At 49.4% G+C, this 22,813-nt stretch overlaps 2 protein-coding genes across 3 annotated transcripts in view; one reads left to right on the top strand and one right to left on the bottom strand.

Annotated features, from left to right (window-relative positions):
• ric8b (RIC8 guanine nucleotide exchange factor B) overlaps window positions 1–8,015 on the top strand; it is a 36,324-nt gene extending 28,309 nt beyond the window's left edge. Inside the window, exons 8-10 of the mRNA XM_033037859.1 lie at window positions 1,170–1,314; window positions 2,781–2,900; window positions 6,303–8,015. Of these exons, the coding sequence (XP_032893750.1) occupies window positions 1,170–1,314; window positions 2,781–2,900; window positions 6,303–6,414 (377 nt within the window). The 3' untranslated portion in view covers window positions 6,415–8,015. The remainder of the gene's footprint in view (window positions 1–1,169; window positions 1,315–2,780; window positions 2,901–6,302) is intronic.
• Window positions 8,016–15,173: 7,158 nt separating this feature from the next.
• Window positions 15,174–20,919, bottom strand: LOC116983930 (dihydrofolate reductase-like). Of its 2 annotated transcripts, XM_033037860.1 has the most exons (7): window positions 20,621–20,831; window positions 20,435–20,484; window positions 20,050–20,146; window positions 18,413–18,539; window positions 17,900–18,015; window positions 17,331–17,434; window positions 15,174–15,455 (listed from the first exon to the last, which is right to left on the bottom strand). In XM_033037860.1, exons 1-7 carry the CDS (start codon window positions 20,704–20,706, stop codon window positions 15,448–15,450), a joined length of 588 nt encoding a protein of 195 aa, XP_032893751.1. In that variant the 5' UTR covers window positions 20,707–20,831; the 3' UTR covers window positions 15,174–15,447. The 2 variants fall into 2 exon arrangements, with proteins under 2 accessions (XP_032893751.1, XP_032893752.1); XM_033037861.1 differs by lacking the exon at window positions 20,050–20,146 and having other exon boundaries at window positions 20,621–20,919.
• Between the last annotated feature and the right edge of the window lie 1,894 nt (window positions 20,920–22,813).

Raw genomic sequence — 22,813 nt, 5'->3', positions numbered from 1 at the left:
CACTTATAGAACAAGGCTGGACATGTTCCTGGTCAAAGTGCCGTGAAAGGACAAAGCAGCCTCTCTGTGATGCCTTTCGTCATCTCAGGATGTCACTGAATCCTTCACAGACCATTAAATACTTTTTGAAGAGTTGTTATTGCTGTAATGTAGGACCATTTCCATTTGATTCCCCCCCTCCACCCCCCACCTCATTCCCCTCTCCCCCATCGCCTTCCACCCTTCAGCTTTACATTTCACTCCTCTCCTTATCTGACATCCTTTTCTCTCCTTTTCACCCCCAGCCTTTGTCACTTACTCCACCCATCTGGCAATCACCCACCACCCTCAACTGTATCCACCTATCACTTGCCAGACTTTGTCCCACCACCACCTCCATCTTCCAGCTTTCTCCTCCCTGCTCCATCAGTCTGAAGAAGGGCCCCAACCAGAAATGTTGCCTGACCATTCCCTCCACAGATGCTGCCTGCCTCGCTGAGTTTTTTCCAGCACTTTGTTTTATAATACAATATCCAGTTTGCACATAGAAAACTCCCACAAACAAAAACGCAAACAGAAACCAGAAAGTGTGCAGAGTTTCAATAGCTCCTCAGTTCCTTATTGTCATTCCTTTCACATTCACCTACTGATTACATTTTGTTTCAATGAATCACTGACAAGATTGCACCGTAGATGGTTCAGATTATGACCTCCGACCATCATGGGATTTGAGACCAATATCTTTGAGCAAAGTGCTGCCCATCTCTTCCTTGCTGGATGTAAGTTCCCTAAAACTAGCAGTACCTAATGCACTCCACTTCCCCCTCTCAGACACTGTTAATATGCAGTGCAAGGCGGCACAGAAATACATTGCATTTCCTGCCTTATTTTACATGCTCAGTTTTGATGGTGATGATGAAGATGATGATACCTTATTGTCACATGTACCTAGGTACAGCAATATTTTTTAGTTTTTGCATACAAAGTACACAAAAGAGTTGTCGCAAAGGCGGTGACGAAGTTACAAAAAGTACTCATCCCTTTTTCGTCCCCCCCATCGGGTCACCCTTAGTTTTCGGTGTGCCCCCCCACCCCCACAAAGGATCCAGTGGTAGTTGACCTTGCGCTTCTATCTGGAAGTGCTTCTGGGATCGAATGTGCAGTAACACGTGGGTGCCTCTTCCTTGCAGTCGACTGCCTGTTAAAGTACGCGGGGTACGGGAATGCGGCGGGCCTGCTCGCTGCCCATGGACTGCTGGCCGGAGGAAGGGGCAACGGGGTGTACTCCGATGATGAGGATACGGACACTGAAGAGTACAAATGTGTCAAATCTTTGTAGGTGACTTTACAAATTATTCTGGTGGTTTGGCATTAGAAGTGCAGTGAGAATGTGAAGGGGAATGTTGGGGAGGGGAGAACAGTGGATGGAGATGAGTAAAAGCATTTGATATTTATGGAGGGGATTGGATATTGACTGCATGGAATGGGTGCACAAAGGGTAAAACCACCAGGATGGTGTAATGATGGAACAGCTACTGTGGGAAGGGATATTTCTTGACACCGGGGCTGCACGTTTGGTTCACCATCCTATGCTGTGCTTCCATCCCTCATCGCCTTCCCCCGCCCCACCTTCCCCCGTCCCACCTTTCCCCGCCCCACCTTCCCACACCCCACCTTCCCCCGTCCCACCTTTCCCCGCCCCACCTTCCCACACCCCGCCTTCCCGCGCCCCACCTTCCCCCGCCCCACCTTCCCGCGCCCCACCTTCCACCGCCCCACCTTCCCCAATCCCACCTTCTCCCAACCCATCTTCCCGCGCCCCACCTTCCCCAATCCCACCTTCTCCCAACCCATCTTCCCGCGCCCCATCTTCCCCAATCCCACCTTCTCCCAACCCATCTTCCCCCGCCCCACCTTCCCCAATCCCACCTTCTCCCAACCCATCTTCCCCCGCCCCATCTTCCCCAATCCCACCTTCTCCCAACCCATCTTCCCGCGCCCCACCTTCCCCAATCCCACCTTCTCCCAACCCATCTTCCCGCGCCCCACCTTCCCCAATCCCACCTTCTCCCAACCCATCTTCCCCCGCCCCACCTTCCCCAATCCCACCTTCTCCCAACCCATCTTCCCCTGCCTCACCTACCCCCGCCCCACCTTCCCCAATCCCTCCTTCTCCCAACCCATCTTCCCGCGCCCCACCTTGCCCCGCCCCACCTTCCCCCGCCCCACCTTCCCCCAACCCATCTTCCCCCGTCCTACTTTCCCCACTGCCCCCTCTTTCCCCACCCCCTCCTTCAGATTCCCAGCTCCTGTAGTATTGCATAAAATGCTAGAAATATTTAATGAATCAAGCATGAATCTGAACAGAAAGAATCAGTTAATGCTTTTGATTTATGACCCTTCGTGGGAAAGTTCTGATGATAAGTCAATACCCAATACGTTTGTTTCTTCCTGCTGAGATGCTGCCTGACTAGCCAAACATCCTAGGTTAGCTTCCTTTGTAATAAAAATGTATTGTGTTCTTTGTGAAATTGACATTTTAATTAGTGGGACTGAGGGGGCGAATGTGTGAAGAATTGTCTCTGTAAGATGTGCGTTTGCAAAGACAGCATCAGTTGGGAAAAGGTGCTCACTTAGAAGAGACTTCTCATTAATTTTCCAAGCACCGATGCTTCTCCCCATTCCCGAGAATGGGGAGAGGGATTGTTCCCTTTTGTCATTTAAGAAAATTAACTTTAACCTAACAGAGTGCTGTGTAGTTACTGTCTGTTTTCCACCTCTGTGCCCACTCTGAATTGCAGTATTAACCCCATCACTGGTCATATCGAAGATCCAAAGCCCAATCCGATGGACGGGATGACAGATGAGCAGAAAGAGTACGAAGCAATGAAACTCGTCAATATGTTTGACAAGTTATCCAGGTATGTCCCTGTTTTCTGTCCATGATCTCCTGCAACACATTTCTATGAACAGGTTTGTTATAGTACATAGAACATTGAACCGTACAGGAACAGACCCTTCAGCCCACAGTGTCCGTGCCACACACGATGTTAAGTTAAAACGCTTATCTCCAGATTCAGGGACAGTTTCTTTCTGTTATCAGGCAACTGAAGCATCCTATCACCAATGATTTCAGGATGCGTTATTTTTTTCCCCACAAAGTAACATGCTTAATGTTTAAGAGAATCAAATCTTTCTGAAGGAAAGAGTGAAGAAGTGTCTCGACCACGAAATGTCACCCATTTCTTCTCTCTCGAGCTGCTTGTCTCACTGAGTTACTCCAGTATTTTGTGTCTATCTTTCTGAAGGAAAGCAGTGCTAGAAAAGATGAGGGTGGACGAGCAGCTTGGGCGTGTTCTCTCGGTTGGAGGTCAAACAATATTGTAGTGGCGTCTTTGTTAGGTTATTCAAGTATTACCTCTGGACACCTTGATGCGCCTGTAGTTCCTTGCCAACCTCTCCCAGGGGCCAGGAATCTATGCGAATTAGCGCAGCCAATTACTGGAGCAGGGGCATACAGGAACCTGCACAAAGGTCAATGCGGAATATGCTGCCACCAACATTCTCATTAAAAGCATTAGTTTAATTAACAGCCCATTGAAGGTGACAATCAGCTTTCAGTCTCTCTCTCTCTCTTCAGAGCCCATCTCCCACATTTGATGCCTGGTGAAAAGATTAGAACTAAAATGTGGCTCTCAATTAGGGAAGGATGAACCTCCATCCAATGCGAGCGACAGGCTCTGCTCAGGGCAACAGCTATTCAGCTCTGTTCAATGGGCAAGGTGCAGATGCAGTAATTAATTACAGGTATCTGTTCTGCCACACACAACAGCCAGAAAGACTATTGTTCAAAAGGACTGACTCACAGTTATGGCAATGCGAGGATGTAACCTGCATCAGTGAAGGTGGCTCTCGGGAGATAGAGCACCAGAGAGGAATGCAAGCGGCATGCTGCTTAATTGAGGCAGAGACGGCTTATTAAGGAATCCAGAGTCTGAAATCAAATTATTTCTTAATTGAGACCTCCTTTCCACAAAGGTGCTAAGATGATGTTTTGTACACAGGGAATAATTGCACTGAGCTGGGATGTGATGCCGTGGATATCTTGACAGCAAGCCTTTCCCTTAGTTACTCCCAGCACAGTATTTGTGGTAATGTGCTCAATACGGGACACTGATGCCATGTTCTGAATTAGCATCTTCTCACCTCCTGCGAGACAGGACGGCAGCTGCCTGCTGCCTCCCTCCTCTCTCGTTCTGACCGCACATCTCCGGCCAGGCCAGAACGCTGGCTCCATGGTGCATGCTGGCGAGGCCTAACAGTGAGAGGGGATCAGGATGCATCACAGCATGGTTTGGCAACAGCTCTGCCCAAGACCGCAAGTAATCGCGGAGAGTTGTAGCTGTAGCCCAGTTCATCACACAGACCAGAATCCCCACCATCGATTCCATCTACATTTCGTGCTGCCTCAGGAAAACAGCAAACTTAATCAAGGACCACTTATACCCCCATCATTCCCACTTCTCTCTCCCGTCAGGCAGAAGATAGAAAAGCTTGAAAGCACAGATTCAGGAACAACTTCTTCCTCACTCTTATCTGTCTACTGAATGGTACTCCTGTAGGCTAGGGTGTAGTCCGATCTTCCAAACGACCACCATTTTGGACTTTCCACTTGTTTTAATTTCCACTTTCTCTGTAACTGCAACGCTGTAACACTATATTCTGCACTCTGGTATTTTCCTCGTTGTACACGTGTGTGGCTAGATTGTACTCATGTACAGTATAATTTGACAGGAGAGCATGCAAACAACGCTATTCACTGTGCCTTGGCACATATGACGATGATAAACCAACACTTGCATTATGGGTAGGAAACCCTAGATGCAGAGGACTTAAAGTTGATTTTATTTTAGTGTATTTAGTATTTTAGCTGCAGATTTTCTATAACAAGGATGAGGTGAGAATCGTGAACTAATGGAGAGCGGGTGAAGATCAAGGGGCTGAACAGGCTGCGTGCAGTAGTCTTGGATTTTGGGATGGGAACCACAACTGTTTGCAAGGACAGGATGGTCCAGTGTCAGTAGCACCCGATATTTGTTGCTTGAGTTGATGCACGATGGGAGTGGGGTGAAGATCCTCGGGCAGGGAGTGCAGACTTGAGGAGCAAGGCACTGGGCTCTTGGGAGGGGACTGTGGCTGAGTGATTACATTCCTGCCTCTCCTCGGCTATGCTGCATTGAAGTTGAACTCTCTGTCACTGTGGCAGCATTTGTGGTCGGAACGCTGCAGAGTGTGGAGTTGTGACTCCAGATCAGCATCCATACTGTGGCTACAGTGTGGGGCAAGTAGAGAGAGGGCAGTGTGTGTGTTTCCATAGCAAGAGGTGAACCCAGGGTATAATCCGAGTCGGGTTTGGTGCAATGGTGAAGGAGACACAACTATACATGAGGGTACACAAAAATGCTGGAGAAACTCAGCGGGTGCAGCAGCATCTATGGAGCGAAGGAAATAGGTAACGTTTCGGCCCGAAACGTTGCCTATTTCCTTCGCTCCATAGATGCTGCTGCACCCACTGAGTTTCTCCAGCATTTTTATGTACCTTCGATTTTCCAGCATCTGCAGTTCCTTCTTAAACAACTATACATGAGAATTGCTTTAAAACTGGAAATGACTGGATGGCTGTGAAATCTGTGGTTAATATTTTAATCCACATTTATCTCGTATTGTGGACGTTTTCCTGGATGTTTGAGTTGTATTTGCCCAGGTGCAGCTTTGCTTCTGATTGGGGAATCATTAGATCGGGCATCGGCACACTGGGTAGATGTAATTGGATTAGCTGTGAAGAGGCACAAAGTCCCTTTGAAGAGATTACACTGACTGACAATTTTATAATTAAACTTTGTTGAACAATGGGGGCTGGAGATGAGGCATGCCAGTGAGAATCTCCCTGCAGGTCCTCCAGAGCCCCTGGAGTTGACACGGGGTTCGTGTTGGAAGGGCGATTGCTCTATTTACTGAAACTAAATAAATTTGCTGACTTGAATGCATTTAATGAGTTTGCTTTCAGCCTGGGAGGGGATAGGGGCAGCAGGTTGAGCATGGGGAGAGCATTCTTTCGGACAATGTCTCCACATCCTGTTCTAGATTCATTAGGGTTGACTTTGCTTCAGGCTTTAATTGGTTTAAGCGGGTCTAATAAAACTCTTGGAATGAGATTTGTGTTTAGGGTGTGTGGGCTTTTCTTTCTCCCTAGTTTTTGGGGGCAGTGGTGAAGGCAGCTGTCACCTACCCATCCTCACCGCAATGTGGCTTGTGTTTTGCAGGGAGCAGATCATCAAGCCGATGAGAGTCAAAGCGGACGGGACAATGGGTCCGTTGGAGGAGGCAGCTAACGAGTGCATCAGCGATCACGACTCCAGCTCCGATACTGATTAGAACATCCAGCAGACTCTGTACAAAACCCTGCTTTATTTTTAGTGGTACTTGACTCAGTTTATCGTGGGCTATTTAGACCAAACTCGTTCATGTACGTTAGATCCTTTCTTTAATGCAGGCACCTGCCTGTGTGTGGGGGCAGATCGAGGTCGTGCTGCCCCTGCCCTCTTGCTTGGTTGTAGATATTACCAGGTGGTTTCTGTTTTGCCCCTGACCGAGGATGTGAGCGGTGTACAGAGGCAGCGAGATGTGATCAACATTGTCTCTGATCCACGGGTGGAGCACCGTGTTCAGGTGCCGCCTTGGATGCTGCTCCAGAATCGGCAGGTTGGTGAGCATTACTCCAACCTTGGATTACAATAACCCTGAACTCGAGTTCTTCCCAAAGCCCTTGTCCATCTGAACTTTAAAAATAGAACTTAAATTGACAACACAAAAAATAGTGCTTTACAGCACAACATCTCACTCAAGTGGGGCCATTGATGTGCTAACGTCTGTTATTGAACACAAATTTGTCCCCTGAGTAAAGGTTGGGGAAAATATTGAGCTCCAGTGTCGTGACAACGTGAGGCAGAGACAGCATGCTTTATTTGACCAATATACAGTTCAAAGCTAGTCACGGGCGACTCCTTAAAGTAATGTAGAGAAACGTCACAGCCCCTTTTGCACACTCCAGATACTCCAAATTTGTTGAATGATCGAGTAATTTATTTGTGGTGCTGCTGTCGAGTGCCAGTTGTCCACTGGTCTACTGACTGACACTTGGCAGCATGTGACTTCTCTCAGGTAACAGCTGGCACGTGTAGAGCAAGCAGCAGCTGTGCAACACCTGGGGAGTGCAGTGCTGCCGTCCCTGCATTGCACTGCAGAAGCCTGCAGTAGCGCTCCTGTTCCACACACTAAGAATGGTTTTAAATTTAATTACCGAAACAGATTAATAGTGTATGTTTCAGACGTGGTCAGTCTTGAGTACAGATCAAATGACCGAGGAAGGTCATCAGTTTAAATTCCACGTTATGTAAATGTTACATGAAAGTGTGCATGCACTGGGCAGTGTTTATTGCATGTGTTCATACTTGGAGCAGCACACTGTATTAGGCATGCTTAAAAACAAGCTCACAACCTTCATCATTATAACAAGTTGAAATAGAAACCCATTGTCCATGAAGGTGACGTCTTGAAAAACTTGAGATTAAAAAAAAAAATTCTTAATATTTGAAAGGTAATTATTTTTCTTGTAATTAATTTTCTGCAAAAAGATAATGTCAGGGAAAAACAACTTCTTACAGTTACAGTGCTGTTATAAATGACCTCCGGATGTGAGCTATCAAGGATTAGCGATTCCAGGGGCAGGTTGTTCAAGATTCTATGGCAATCCACAATATACTCATTACAAACGGTTCCCTTTAGCTGTCAACCTTCTACACTAGCTCTGCAAAGTCATGCTTTGATTGTATTGAAAACTGCAACTCATGGAAATAGAAAACTCCTGTATGAAAGTTGAAATACTTTTCTAGCTTGTGATAATGAATAAGGTTTTGTGTTTTGGGGCCTCTTCACCCTTCTGTACTATAAATCAATAAAGTGATTGTTAATGTTGATTAGTCCACGGGATTTGATCGAGTTGAACATAAATACATCTAATTAAAGATCCAATGCAGATAAGTCGCAAGATACCGGAGCAGGAGGAGACCACTCGGTCCATCAAGCCTTCAGTATGATCACGGCTGATCCATGCTGGCCTTCATTCCTCTGCACCAGTTCCCCAAACACCTTCAACCCTCAATCTATCAAATATTCATCAATCTCCACTGTCAATACATCCAATGATCCAGTCTCTGCCACCCTCGGAGGCGGGGACTTCCAGAAACTTCTGTGTACCTCAATTTTACATGACCAGCTTGGTGTAGTGATGTCCCCTTGTTGGTGACTCTTCCACGAGTGAAAACATCTTAATATCGACCCTATCGCGCCTCCTCGAGATCTTATCTGTGTGAATAAGGTCGCCTCTCGTTCTTCTAAAGTGCAAGGAACACAGCGGGCGCTGAGAGACATTGGAGATGACTAGCTGTGAGGAGAATGCTTCCTCCGTTGGAAATGCTCGCATGCTTCCTCCGTTGGAAATGCTCGCTGTGAACGTTGAAAGACAAGTTATTGATGAGGAAATATAGAAAATAGGTGCAGGAGTAGGCCATTCGGCCCTTCGAGCCAGCACCGCCATTCAATGTGATCATGGCTTATGCAGAATCCTGTTCCTGCTTCCTCCTCACTTCCTTTGATTCCGTTATCCCAAAGAGCTGTACTCGGCAGCAACTCACACTTTCCCTGCATTTCAGGGAGAGGGGGAGAGATCACCTGTAATTCGGTGGCCTGGGGCAAGGTCTGGACCACCTGCTGCCGCCTGTTTCCTCTCTGGTTATTTGCAACAAGCGGGTTGGTTGTGAATATAACCGGTGTCCCTACGTGGGGAGATAACGTACTGACTAACTGCCAGAAAGCTAGAATATCCCGCACAGAGATTGTGACACCAGCACATCGCTGGGTCCGGACCGGGTGAGTGAGCGCTCAGTCTGCCGGTCAGCCCGGAACTAGGGAGCTGGACCATGGGGACTGTGGACTAGGGCAGGTCACCAGAGGCTGCAGAGATGCCACTGCATCTGGGCTTCACGCCGGCTCGCTGTGACCATGGAAGAGGCTGCACAGACCCAGTGCAAAAGACGCCCCATCCCCTCTCTTCACCCAACCTCTCGCTTTGAACCCAGTTTTTGACACTCCCAGCAGGAGAAAATAATTGTACTGTCCACTCCAGCCCTGCACTGGAGGGAGAGGGGAGGTGAGTCGGAGGGAGAGGAAGGGAAGGAGGGAGGGAGGCGAGGGAGAGTGTGGTAGGGTAGGAGGGAGAGGGAGTGGGAAGGGAGGAGGGGGAGGGGGGAGGGAGTGGGTGGGAGGAGGGAGTGGGAAGGGAGGAGGGGGTGGGTGGGAGGGGAGGAGGGAGTGGGTGGGAGGAGGGAGTGGGCAGGGAGGAGGGGGCGGGGGGGGGGGGTGAGGGAGAGTGTGTGGCAGGGTAGGAGGGAAAGGGGGAGGTGAGGAGGGAGATGGGGAGGGTGGATGGGAGGGGGCGAGGGAGCGGAGCCTGGAATGGTGTCCGGCCGAGCTGTGGGAAAACAACCCCCATCCGTACATTCTCCCTCTGACTCCGTGTCTACCCCGGGCGCTCCGGTTCCCTGCCGCTTCCCGGCCACATGTGAGAGCGGAGGGGCAGAATAAATGCAGGAAATAGTGGGTTGGGGAGGGGGTGGAGAGGACGTGGGGGGCGTAATCTGAATCTGACATTGGACCTAGTCCTGTCAGCTCTAACCCTGGCCTTCCCACCATCTCTACCCGTCGCACCCTCGATGCATTGGTCAAACATGTCTTTCCTCACAGATCCACACTCGCATCAGCAATTCTTCTCCAGCTGTTTATTACAATCTTCACCGCAGCTTCCAGCGCCCTCCCACTGGCCGCGGGCATGTATAGTTTGTGCCGCCACCTCTCACGTAAACCCATCAGATCCTTGTATCTCCTCCAACATCTGCAGATCCTTGTGATCTTCGGTTTAAACCAGCATCTGCAGTTCCTTCCCACACATTCCTCTTTTAAACTTGTTCAAGAAGGAACTGCAGATGCTGGAAAATCGAAGGTACACAAAAATGCTGGAGAAACTCAGCGGGTGCAGCAGCATCTATGGAGCGAAGGAGATAGGCAACGTTTCGGGACGAAACGTTGCCTATCTCCTTCGCTCCATAGATGCTGCTGCACCCGCTGAGTTTCTCCAGCATTTATGTGTACCCTCTTTTAAACTTGTTCGGCAACATAAATGTGTATTTAATCTTCCCAGAAACTTCCAACAGAACTACGTTTCGCTCGGTAAGAGCTTACTCTCTGTGCAGCTTTCCAATTCCAACTTCTCCAACTCGAAATTATTTTGCCAACATTTATTATGAAAAAATCCCAACAAAACTCGCCGGTTGGAATAAACTCCAGCGACACTGATACTGTTTCTGGCTATCTCAACCCTCTTTCCTTTATGAATTACAACATGTTAAAACAATGATTTGTATTTCTTTTTTAACATGTTTAAACTAATGAAAGTCCTAAAGTGTTTAACAGCCAAACAAAAATAAATCAAAGTGTTATTTTTTACAAGGAATTGCAGATTTTAAAAATCACGTTTTTTTTAATGCAGGAACGGCAGATGCTGGTTTACTCAGCCCCCTGCTGTACTCACTCTATACTCATGACTACGTAGCCGGTCATAGAGCGAACCCCGTCATCAAGTTCGCTGATGACACCACTGTTGTGGGATGTATCACTGATGGAGACGAGTCAGAGTACAGAAGTGAGATCGACCGATTGACCAAATGGTGCCAGCCCAATAACCTGGCTCTCAACACCAGCAAAACCAAGGAACTGATTGTGGACTTTGGAAGGGGTAGGATGGGGACCCACAGTCCCGTTTATATCAACGGGTCAATAGTGGAAAGAGTCAAGAGCTTCATATTCCTGGGCGTGCATATCTCTGAAGATCTCACCTGGTCCCAGAACACTGATTCAATTATAAAGAAAGCACATCACCGCCTCTACTTCCCGAGAAGATTACGGAGAGTCGGTATGTCAAGGAGGACTCTCTCGAACTTCTACAAGTGCATAGTAAAGAGCATCGTGGCTTGGTTCGGCAACTTGAGCACCCAGGAGCGGAAAAGACTGCAAAAAGTTGTAAACACTGCCCAGTCCATCATCGGCTCTGATCTCCCTACCATCTAGGGGATCTATCGCAGTCGCTGCCTCAAAAAGGCTGACAGCATCATCAAAGATCCACACCATCCTGACCACTCACTCAGCTGCCTTCGGGTAGAAGGTACAGGAGCCTGAAATCTGCAGCATCCAGGTTCAGGAATAACTACTTCCCCACAGCCATCAGGCTATTAAACTCAACTCAAACAAAACTCTGAACATTAATAGCCTATTGCACTTTATCTGATTATTTATGTCTGTATACATATATATTCAATGGTATATGGTCACACTGACCTGTTCTGTATTTATTTATGCCTACTATATTCTGTTGTGCTGAAGCAAAGCAAGAATTTCATTGTCCTAGCTGGGACACATGACAATAAACTCTTGAATCTTGAATCTTGAATTACAACATGTTAAAACAATGATTTGTATTCTTTTTTTAACATGTTTAAACTATTGAAAGTCCTAAAGTGTTTAACAGCCAAACAAAAATAAATCAAAGTGTTATTTTTGACTAGGAATTGCAGATAAAATAACACGGTTTTTTTGACGCAGGAACGGCAGATGCTGGTTTACCACTTGTTTTCCTATCAGAGAGTGGATTCCAAGTGAGCTGGGATCCGCATATCCCGTAGCCCGCCACAGGGTGGAGACCTTGAGTCCTCGGGCTTGGGTCCTGATGTGCACACATTCTCCCACCTCTGACCCAGGTCTCCCACCTGAAACATTAACTATTTCTCTCTCCACGGATGCCCCCTGACCTGCTGAGTGTTTCCTGCATTTTCTGTTTTTATTTCAGATTTCAAGAACAACTGTTTCTTGATTTCTCTTCCTGATTTGAATGAATAAATTAATTGTACTTGTTTTATCTCTCAGCTTTGTTTCTCTGACTTCAGCCCTCGGTCTGCAGAGGCGGAGGTTGGGTGGGTGGGGGGATCAGTGCTGTGGTTTACAGGTGGGGTGGGGGCAGTCGCACCCAGGGGGAGAATCACCTTGCTGGCTGGAGAAGGCACCTGGGAGAGCTTCATCACAGCTGGTCAAGGCAGTGACTCACCATCGCCTCCCCCTGGCCAATCTAATCAGGACAATTGCCATGGTCTAGGTTATGAAATCATATGGTCACACAGCACAGAGACAGACCCTTTGGCCCACAGAGTCAATGCTGACCATCAAGTACCCGCCCATCTATACTATCCTGTTTACCATCACTTTGACTGCAGCGTTCCTTTGCTAGGGTTATACAGCACGGAAATAAGGGCTTTGGCCTGATGTTCACGCTGACCAAGATGTGTGTTCAGATTAGTCTCATTGTCCTGTGTTCGACCCATATCCCTCCAAACCTCCTCTACCCATGTCACTGTCCAAATGTCCCCAGATTCTTCCAGTTTGAATCAGGTGCTGGTCCTGATTCCTGATAAACGTAGTGGCACTGCCAATCTCCACCTCCACTTTCTTCCCTGCCCCAACAGCTGCTGACAACCTTCTACCGCTGCACCACAGAGAGCATATTAACGTATGGCATCTTTGTGTGGTATCTCAGCTGCACGGAGGCGGAGAGGAGAGCTCTTCAGCACGTCGTCCACAGAGCGCAGAAGATTATTGGGACACAGCTACCAGCCTTGGAGGGCATCTACCACACACGGTGCCTCATGAAGGCCGTCAGCATCCATAAAGACTCCTCACACCCTTGTAATGGACTGTTCGAACTACTTCCCTCCGGCAGACGTTACAAGGCCTTCTACGCCCGAACCTCCAGACTCAGGAACAGCTTCATTCCCAGAGCTATAGCGGCTCTGAACCGGCCCTGCTGGGTGCCCCCCACCCCCCCCCCCCCCCCCCCCCCCCCCCACCCCCGGACTGTCTCTCTCAGATGGTCACGTCGCACAGACACATCTACACTTTGTTTGAACCGTTTTGTCTGTTTTACTGTTCTTTATACAATCCATGTTCTCGGGATATCTAAATCTAAATTTTATTAGTTATTTATGTTATGACATCGGATGGAAGCTGCAAACCAAATCTCGTTGCACTTATGTGCAATGACAATAAAATATATTATTATTATTATTATTCCCCCTCCCTCTCTGCCTCCACCCCCAGCTCTCATCCCCACCCCTCTCCCCCACTCCCAGCCGCCGCCACCACCTCCAATCTTTCTCCCACTCCTCCTCCCCCCCCCCCCCTCCACCCTCTGAGGGAGTATGGTCCACGCTGTTGGCGAGGTGTTGGGATTAGTGAGGGTGTTTCTGAGTTAGTCGCTGTCACTGGGTGCGGTTCTTCCCTCCAGTCAGATGACGAGACGCATCCCTGTGTCCCCCTGGTGGCCAGGAATGGGGCGATTATATAACAACAATGCCGCTCCCCCACGCCAACTTAAAGCTAACCAGACCACTCCCTGTCCCACCTCGTTCTGAAGCATGAACTGTTTCTCTCTCCATTGACGCTGCCTCCAGCCATTATTTCACAATGCCATCATACATGCAAGGAAACTGGTTAATCAAGAAAAACATGAATTCAATAAAATTCCCCGTGTATCTGGACAACTCCCCACAAACTCAGCAACGCGGTGGCAACTCCAGAATGCAGCAAACAATTGCAGGACAGTGTAGGTAGATGCTGGTTTACACCAAAGATAAGACACAATATGCTGGATCGGGCAACATCTCTGTAGAAAATGGACAAGTGATGTTTCAGGCTGAGACCCTTCATGAGACTGGGTTCTGATCCGAAACATCACCTGTCCATCTTCACCAGAGATGCTGCCTGACCCGTTGTGTTACTCCAGCATTTTGTGTCTATCTACTTGCAAGATGGTCCTGAAGGTGACAAATCCTTGATCATAAGGATCCCTTGAAATAAGACAGTTCTTCCTCCTGCCTGTCACTCAGTGACCGAGCAACACCTGCCCCCAGGGAGGCACATGCAAGCAAGACCGTGAGAGTTCAGGGTCAACTTAGAAAATCTAGCCCTGGATGATGCAAGGATGGCGGGTTGACAAAAGATATTGAAGGGTTGATCGGAGGAAATGTGTGTCTGGTATCCAGTTGTATAATGCGTGGAATCGAATGTCAGTTGCAGTTTACAGGGGATGTAGGAGTGAATTTAATAAAGAAATTAGGACAAAAGGGGGCCACAAAATGATCATGGCAGAATCCTAAAATCGTTTCTGTGCATTAGGGCAGATAAGGAAGGATGAGGTCCACACAGGGCCCAGAGGCTAATCTGTGGTGGAACCTGGGAATATGAGCGGGTTCTGAATGAACACTTTTTATCAGTTTCCCCATGGGCGAGGAAGGGTGGGGGCCGGAGGGTTCAGGAAGGGGTACACTGACATTCCTCCATCAGGAAGCAGGGGGTGTGAAAGATACTGACTCTTGCTAAGACCCCAGGGTCAGGCAGAATCTACCTCAGGGAAGTGAGGGAGGAGATGGCTTGTACTCTGACCAGGGTAATTGCTTCTTTGTTAGCCATGAGTGGTGAGGTGACAGAACACTGAAGGGTGATCGGTGTTGTGCGTTTGCACAGAGGGCAGTAGGGATAGACCTGGAGATTGGGAAGGGTCATTGGAGACAGTGAATGGGAGGAGGAGGCTGCAGGAACACCCCACCCTTAGTGATGGGGTCCCTGTGTAGGTGTACGAGACAGTGATGGTGTCCCAGTGTGTGTGTGCAAGACACTGACGATCCTACTGTGAGCTTACGACACAATTTGGTATCCCAGTGTGAGTGTGTGACACACTGATTGTGTCGCAGTGTGAGTGTGCGACATCGATGGTGTCCCAGTCTAAGACACAATTATGGTGTCCCAGTGTGGGTGTGGGAGACACTGAAGGCGTCCCTTGTGTGTAAGATAGTTTTAATGTACGGGGATCGCTGGGCAGCGCGGACTTGGTGGGCCAAAGGGCCTGTTTCTGTGCTGTATCCCAAAACAAAACTAAAATATAATAAAGAATAAAAAATAAATTATTTCACCATATCTTATGATTTTTGTTATTTTATTGTCATAGAACCACAGGACATGTATTGTGAAGTGACAGGATCTTGATCCCCAGTAATGGTGATATTCGCCCAGCTTGCACCAGGGACGGAACCACAGCAGATGCGGGTGGATGTTGGAAATGAACCAAGACTTGTTTACTGCAGTAGATACGTTTCATGTTGTTGGAAACAACAACGTGGATTCACTTCAGATCATTAAATATCTCTCGGACACGAAAAAATATATAATATGCTGGAGAACTTCAGCTCGTCACTAAGCATCTGCAGAGAGAGAAACGGATCATAAGTGATCGGAGCAGAATTAGGCCATTTGGCCCATCAAGTCTACTCCGCCATTCAAACATGGCTGATCTCCATTCTCCTGCCTTCTCCCCATAACCCCTGACACCTGAACTAATCAAGAATCGATCTATCTGCCTTAAAAATATCCATTGACGGCCTCCACAGCTGCCGATGGCAATGAATTCCATGCGAGGAATCGTTGACCTGAACTTTAACTCTTTCTCTCCAAAGTGAAATAATTTATTGTGTCTACCGCAACAAACAATTTTCTGGAGGAACTCACTAGGTTGAGGAGCCTCTCTTGAGGAAGTTGTCAGCCGCCGTTTTGGATCGGGACCCTTCCCTGACTGGAAGGATGAAGGGGAGATGGAGAGTGGGGGGGGGGGGGGGGGGGCAGGGCAAGAACTGGCAAGTGATAGACGGATCCAGATCAGGAGGGGTTGATTGGTAAATGGAGTGAGATGGGGGAGGGAAGGTGGGGATGGCAACAGAGGTTGTGAGGTGATGAATGGAGAACAAAGGGCTGCAGAGGGTTCAACCCGATGAGGAAAGGTGAAGCATGGAAGCAGATGAGGGACTGACTGCAGCCGCGGCCATGCCTGGCAACAGGCCTGGCTTGCTGCCGCGGCAACGAGAACCAGCCCGGAGCATTTGCCACTGAGCTCTTCGCATGGACCGGAATCGAGGGAGTCGGAGAGAGGGCGGGAAGCAGTGCAGGGCCTTGACGGTGGAGAGAGCGGCTACAGGCCCTGCAGCAGCCTGGGGCTGTGTCCCAACCGCAGGCCCGGCTCTCCTGGAGTGGGTAGGCTGCCGACCCTGGCCCCTGCTCGGCATGTGGATCGGAAACTGGGGAGGAGGTGGGGGGAGACAGTGGCGGGTGCGGAAACTGGACATAGGGCCCGGTGAGAAGAACTAAGGGGGGGTGGGGGTCTTTGTGGCCATCTGCGGCTGGGAATGTAAAATGGCACCAAAATGGCACCTCTTGCATAAGGATTCAATGGGCTGCTCTGTGCATTCTGTACTGATTGTGCTTATGTACCAGGATAGTCTTGCCGAGCTATATGTAAAAAATGTACTTCACCGCACCTGGTACAGGTGACTTCACCTGGTACAGGTGACAATAAGGAAACCAGTGGAGGGAAGGTGGGCACAATGTGGGGTGGGGAAACCAGTGGGGTGAATGACGGATGGACTGGGTGGGGGGGGTCAGTGGGGTGGGGTTCAAGATAGGGGTTGTGTGAAATGACCTTGGTGGATCAGGGGGAGTGGGTCACCTGGAATGGGATAATGTTCGTGCCATGGGGGTGCATGTAGACCACCCAGGTGTGGCTGAGCAGAGGGGGAGGGAGATGGCACATTGCCATGGAGGGTGGGTCAGACATGCCCTATCTCATTATTTCAGGCCTGGGATGATTAAACGGACGTTACTCTGATACACAAAAGGATGACCATGAGGAGGTCAGAACCACAAGTCAGTAGAGGTTTAGAACGCCCTTTGATTTTCACAGCATACTCCAGAAAGTTATGGGAAGTTTAATTCACCTCTACCCCATTGTGAACATCGGACTTTGTCCATGGAACTGTTACGCTGTGATGCTGAGAGCTACGGTATACTCTGCACTCTGTATCATCCCCTTTGTTCTACCGATTGTACTTGAGTTTGAACTGATTGAGTCTATGTTAGGGTGAGGGAAGTATATCTGATTGTTTGTACAGCGTGCAAAACAAAGCTTTTCACAGGACCCAGTGCAAGTGCCAATAATAAACCCAAACCACTCCTGTAATAATGGGATTCACTTCAGGCAAAGCACCCGAGAGACACTAAACGGTGGCAGTCATCGCTGAAACACTCACACTGCAGTCTAGGTTCGGGGTCATTGGATAGAACTTTCTGGAAAACCTGAAATTTATATTGGATGCCGTTTTCCTCTTGAATTTCACTGGGAACTCCAGGAAACCTAAGAAACAAGTGTAAATGGTCAGAACGTCGCAAGCAAGATGACCAGGTGCAGGGAACTGTTTCCCGGGAATTTGTTACAGTCACTGACCCAGTGGTTCTGGGTGGGACCACTGTCCATCTCTAACACCAGCACTGACCCAGGTTCTGCCGGTCAGCATCTGTGGCAGTGACCGACACAGGATAATCCCCCCGGCCACACCCTCACCAGTCTTCTGCGGCCACTGTGTGTGTGTCCAGGCTGCGGGACGGGTACATTAACAATGGCAGGTACAGACCCACAAACACGGGCAAATGGGACTAGCCCGGACGGGCCACAACACACAGCCCAACGTCCACCCCAGCAGCTGGTGATGAAACCTTAGGCGGTTCTCTCCCCGCAGACGCTGCCAGATCTGCTGAGGATCCATCCATACTCCACACAAAAAGCGGTGAGCGCAGGAGGAGAATATTTAATTGTCCTTACTTGTCCTGCAGCTGGAAGATGTCCTGGTCAAAATCTGGGAAGAAAGTGTCGCAGTGGAAGTTTGCCATGATGTTGGTCAGATAGATGCGGTCGCAGTTTGGATATCGCCAGGCTTCCTGTGACCCATAGAGAAGAGGAGGCTTGGTGTGTGTCCATCAATTACCTGCCCACGACTCTCAATAACCCCTTATGACCTATGACCAATGACCCCTGTGCCCATCAATGACCCCCCATGATACCCATGGCCATCAATGACCCTTAGTGTCCATCAATGACCCTCTGTGATGTTCAATGACCCTCCCATGACCTCCCATGATGATCAATGACCCCCTCCCCCCCCCCCCATGATCCTCAATGACTTGCAGTAGTGGTTTACCAGAACACTGCGAGGTTGGACACTTGTCCAACATTGGAGTTGGGACAATATGGCTCTCACAACCCCCGGCAGCAAGGAGAGTGACCACTGGTACCATGAGCACATGGTGACCGCCTGTCTGCCCCTCACAGACCTACCTGGAAGGGCCTGGTGCCGCCCAGTACCCAGATGGTCTCGATGTGATCACTCAGAGGAGGGAGAGAGGCGAGCTGGACTGCACTGGCCAGGTCTCGGCAGAGGAAGTCCGTGCCAGCCGGCACTGAGCTGACAGAAGCAGATAACAAGGCACACATTTACTGAAACACGCACTGCCGTGAACCACACGCGTGTGACCGTTTCCCTCTGTGTGTTGCTCTGGCCCCTGTACATGCAAAGCAGTTTGTTCATCTGACTGACACACAACAACTGCAGATGCTGGTATATGGAAAAAAATAGCCAAGTGCTGGAGTAACTCGGCGGATCAGGCAGCGTCTGTGGAGGAGGAGGAGGAGTCATGGGTGACAATTCGGGTGCAGACTGATGTAGAGTGTTAATCTGAAATGTGGTCCCTCTACATCCATAGATGTGCCGGGCCCGTTGAGTTGTTCCACCATTTCAGGAAGGATGTGGAGGCTTTGGATAGGGGGCAGAGGAGGTTGACTACAATGCTGCCTGGATTAGGAGTGCTAACTACAAGGTTGGACAAACTTGGATTGTTTTCTCTGCAGCACCAGAGATAAGGGGGGATTTTATAAAATATATTCACCCACTTTGTGTAGATGGCATAGATAGGGGTAGAAAGTCAGAATGTTTTTCCCCAGGGTGCAACATCAAAGACCAGCAGTAAGGTGAGTGGGGTAGAACTCAGTTTAATTTGGAATCATGTTTGGCACAGACATTTATTTTATTTTATTTTATTTTAATCAAAATTAATTTACTCAGTTATTTGTAATAATATGTACAAAATGATTCAAAATAAGACCCACCATCACAGTACAAGTAAAACAAACATTCTTAAATTATTATTTCCCCATCCTTTTTAAGGATGCGTCCCACCCTCGACGGTGCCCAGCGGTCCCCGGAAATCCCCCAGGACGCCCGTGGACAGCGCGTAATCCCTCTCTAAAACCACCCGGGTGCGGATGTAACCCCGGAAAAGGGGCAGGCAGCTGGCTGGGGCAGAGCCCTCTTCCGCCTGGCGTCGTGACTGGCGGATGTCCAGCTTGGCCAGGACATCTTCAGCCCTACCCTCGCCCCTAAGCACAGGGTGTCCAAAGGTGAGGATGGTGGGTGTGAAGTGCAGCCAGAAGGCAAGGAGCAGCCCCTTTTCCCAAAGCACAGAACATGTTGGGACACACGTACACCCCCCCTTTCATGCAGTGTTGGAAGCATTGACTCGAATTCCCTGTGTCTCCCATATGGGGGGCCTTTACAGAACACCCCCCCCCCCCCCCGTGTACAGAGGCATGCGGACATCCTTGTAGTATTGCCCCCTCACTACAACCTTCAGAGTAGAAGGCTCAGTCTCACCCCATCTGTGCCACCTCTCCACCCGATTGTTTACCCACTGACTCCACCACTCTGCACCAACCTGCTGTCAGTGCCCACTACTGACATGTCCCCCTTCCTGATGCCCACTGGGCCAGCTCTCTGTCCCACCCTCACCCCCTACCCCCCCGACCATTCCCACCCTTTGACCACTGTCCCACCCTCTGCCCCACCATCCGCCCAATGTCCCACCCCCTGCTAATCGGGTAACTCCCAGGCCTGGCGGGGGTTCTGACCACTGACTCACCTCAACGTGGTGCTCAGACACACTCGGTAACAGTGGGGAAGTGGGCGGGAGTCAGAGACGGCGCTTCCTCTCCCCCAGATCAGCACGTTCTTCTTGCCTGAAAATGGGTGGAATGTGGCTCCCATCAGCGGCATTACAGCACCAAATCTGGCCCTTCGGCCCAACCCGCCCTCGCCGACCAACATGTCCCATCCACACTCGTCCCACCTCCCCACGTTTGGCCCAATGTAGTTTAGGTCATGTTGTTATATTACCTGCCCCAACTACCTCGCCTGGCAGCTCATCCCAGACACCCCTAACCCGGGACCGCCCGCACACACGGGACACGCCCCCGTCACCCCAGCCTCCACCCCCGCGGGCGGTCTGTGGACTCCCGGACACTCACTCGGATCGGAGACGGCGTCCACTTGCGACACAAACCAACTGAACTCGTTCCTGCGGAAAGAGAGGCGAGAATGAACGGAGCGGGGGCTGGGAGATCGGGTCCAGTCTCGTCCCAGTGACCAGTGTCTGTGTCCGAGACCAGGTCCAGTCCTAGTTCCCGTGGGCCGCCGCGCTCCCCGCTACTCACGGCAGTTCCCAGGGCAGGCGGCCGCTCTTCCCGATCCCCAGCGCCTCGTCGGCCGCGGCAATCAGGCGCAAGGGCTTCGAGTCCATCGGCGACCGGTGGCGAGCGTCGGAACCAGAGACCGTCGGCTGCCGCTTCCTGGGCGCCGCCTCTCTCTCTCATCGCACCGCCCCGAGCCAAGCCACAGCCGGCCTCACCTCGGCTGCTGTCTGTGTGGAGTAGGCACGGTCCGCACAGGTGTCCGCTGCGTGAATGTGCCGCTGTAAACGGTCTCCTGCTGTTTATTTCCGTAGAAAGGAAGTGTATATCTCCTCCAACCTCATCTATTGCATCCGCTGCTCTAGATGTCAGCTGATCTATATCGGTGAGACCAAGCGGAGGCTTGGCGATCGTTTCGCCTCTGCGCGGTCCCCAATAACCAACCTGACCTCCCGGTGGCTCAGCACTTCAACTCCCCCTCCCATTCCCCATCCGACCTCTCTGTCCTGGGTCTCCTCCACAGCCAGAGGAGCAACACAGGAAATTGGAGGAACAGCACCTCATATTCCGCTTGGGGAGTCTGCATCCTGCGGGCATGAACATTGAATTCTCCCAATTTTGTCAGCCCTTGCTGTCTCCTCCCCTTCATCAGCCCTCGGGCTGTCTCCTCCCATCCCTCAGCCCTCGGGCTCCTCCTCCTTTTTCCTTCTCCCCCCCCCCCCCCCACCCCTCCATCAGTCTGAAGAAGCGTTTTGGCCCGAAATGGTGCCTTATTCCTTCGCTCCATAGATGCTGCTGCACCCGCTGAGTTTCTCCAGCATTTTTGTGTACCTAAGGAAGTGTATATGCTGGGTTACAGGCAGCATCTCTGGAGAGAAGGAATGGTTGCAATTTTGGGTCTGAAGAAGGGTCTCGACGCAAAACGTCATCCATCCCTTTTCTCCAGAGATGCTGCCTGTCCCGCTGAGTTACTCCAGCATTTTGTGTCTATATGTAGTTAATTTATATGTTTTGGAAGCGACCTGTCCGCCTTCCTATTGGATCTGACTGGATGTAATTAGGATCATTGTTAAAGGTATTGTTAAAGGTATTGTATGCAAAATCAATTATCAGTTCTCCACACCCAGGCAGTTAAAAGGAAAGCCAACCGCATTACACAGGATCCCACCCACCCCCTGCACAAGTCCTTCCAACTTCTGCCATCAGGCCGCCGATATAAAGTCCCCCTATCCAAGAAAAACATCCACAAAAACTCATCATACCCATTGCCATAAATAGCTTAAATAAAAAATGAACAAGGGACAAATTAACCCTGATGCACTGTCACTTTACACGTATCCACAACTTTTATCTTGTCTATATTTAGTTTTTAATCTTTATACTTGCTTTTAAGATCTATACACACTGTGTGCTCGCAGAAATCTGTGTTGTATGACTGCTTATCAGTACATTGTCCTGGTTGTATGTTGAGCCTCGTCAAAGAAGATTTTCTGTTACGACAGACAATAAAGTTTTCTGAATCTGAATCTGAATGCCTCAGAAAGGTACAGGAAGGACACTTGTTCAAAAACTCTTACCCCCTCAAAGCCATTCATACTAAACCTGTCTCATTTCTTAGTGGGGGATGAGTTGAAATCCCCTCTGTTATATCTATTATCTTTCCACCTCTGCGATTTGCTTGTATACAAACTTCTAACTCAGTCCCTGGCTGTTTGCCAGCCTTTAGATACAATTCAGACATCCATAATTTTTGGTTTGCATTAAACAGACTGAAAAGAAACCAATATTAACACAATATTTTATTCTATTTAAAACATGAACATTTCTCCAGTTTACAGGACAGGGCGTTTCACATTCACTCTCTGAATCACTGGTGCACAGTGGCTGTGTACACTGAGGCTGCTCGGACACAACACCGCCCTGAGCAGTAAGTGATTCACTGAAACATAGAAAAATAGGTGCAGGAGTAGGCCATTCGAGCCAGCACCACCATTCAATAATATCATGTCTGATCATCTAAAATCAGTACCCCGTTCCTGCTTTTTCCCCGTATCCCTGGATTCCTTTAGCCCCAAGAGCAAAATCTAACTCTTGAAAACATCCAATGAATTGGCCTCCACTGCCTTCTGTGGCAGAGAATTCCAGATTTACAATTCTCTGGGTGAAGAAGTTTTTCTTCATCTCAGTCCTAAATGGTCTACCCCTTATTCTTAAACT

The sequence above is a fragment of the Amblyraja radiata genome, chromosome 19, assembly GCF_010909765.2.
Source record: "Amblyraja radiata isolate CabotCenter1 chromosome 19, sAmbRad1.1.pri, whole genome shotgun sequence".
Classification (NCBI taxonomy): domain Eukaryota; kingdom Metazoa; phylum Chordata; class Chondrichthyes; order Rajiformes; family Rajidae; genus Amblyraja; species Amblyraja radiata.
The sequence above is the reverse complement of the archived record's forward strand: the minus strand, read 5'-3'. Positions and strand labels throughout refer to the sequence as shown.

Coding starts and splice junctions, on each gene's coding strand:
- LOC116983930 (XM_033037860.1), bottom strand. CDS start 20,706: ATGGACTCGAAGCCCTTGCGCCTGATTGCCGCGGCCGACGAGGCGCTG. Junction 18,540..20,049: donor TGTCTGAGCACCACGTTGAG/GTGAGTCAGTGG, acceptor TGCTTCTGTCAG/CTCAGTGCCGGCTGGCACGG. Junction 18,016..18,412: donor GCGGCACCAGGCCCTTCCAG/GTAGGTCTGTGA, acceptor TATGGGTCACAG/GAAGCCTGGCGATATCCAAA.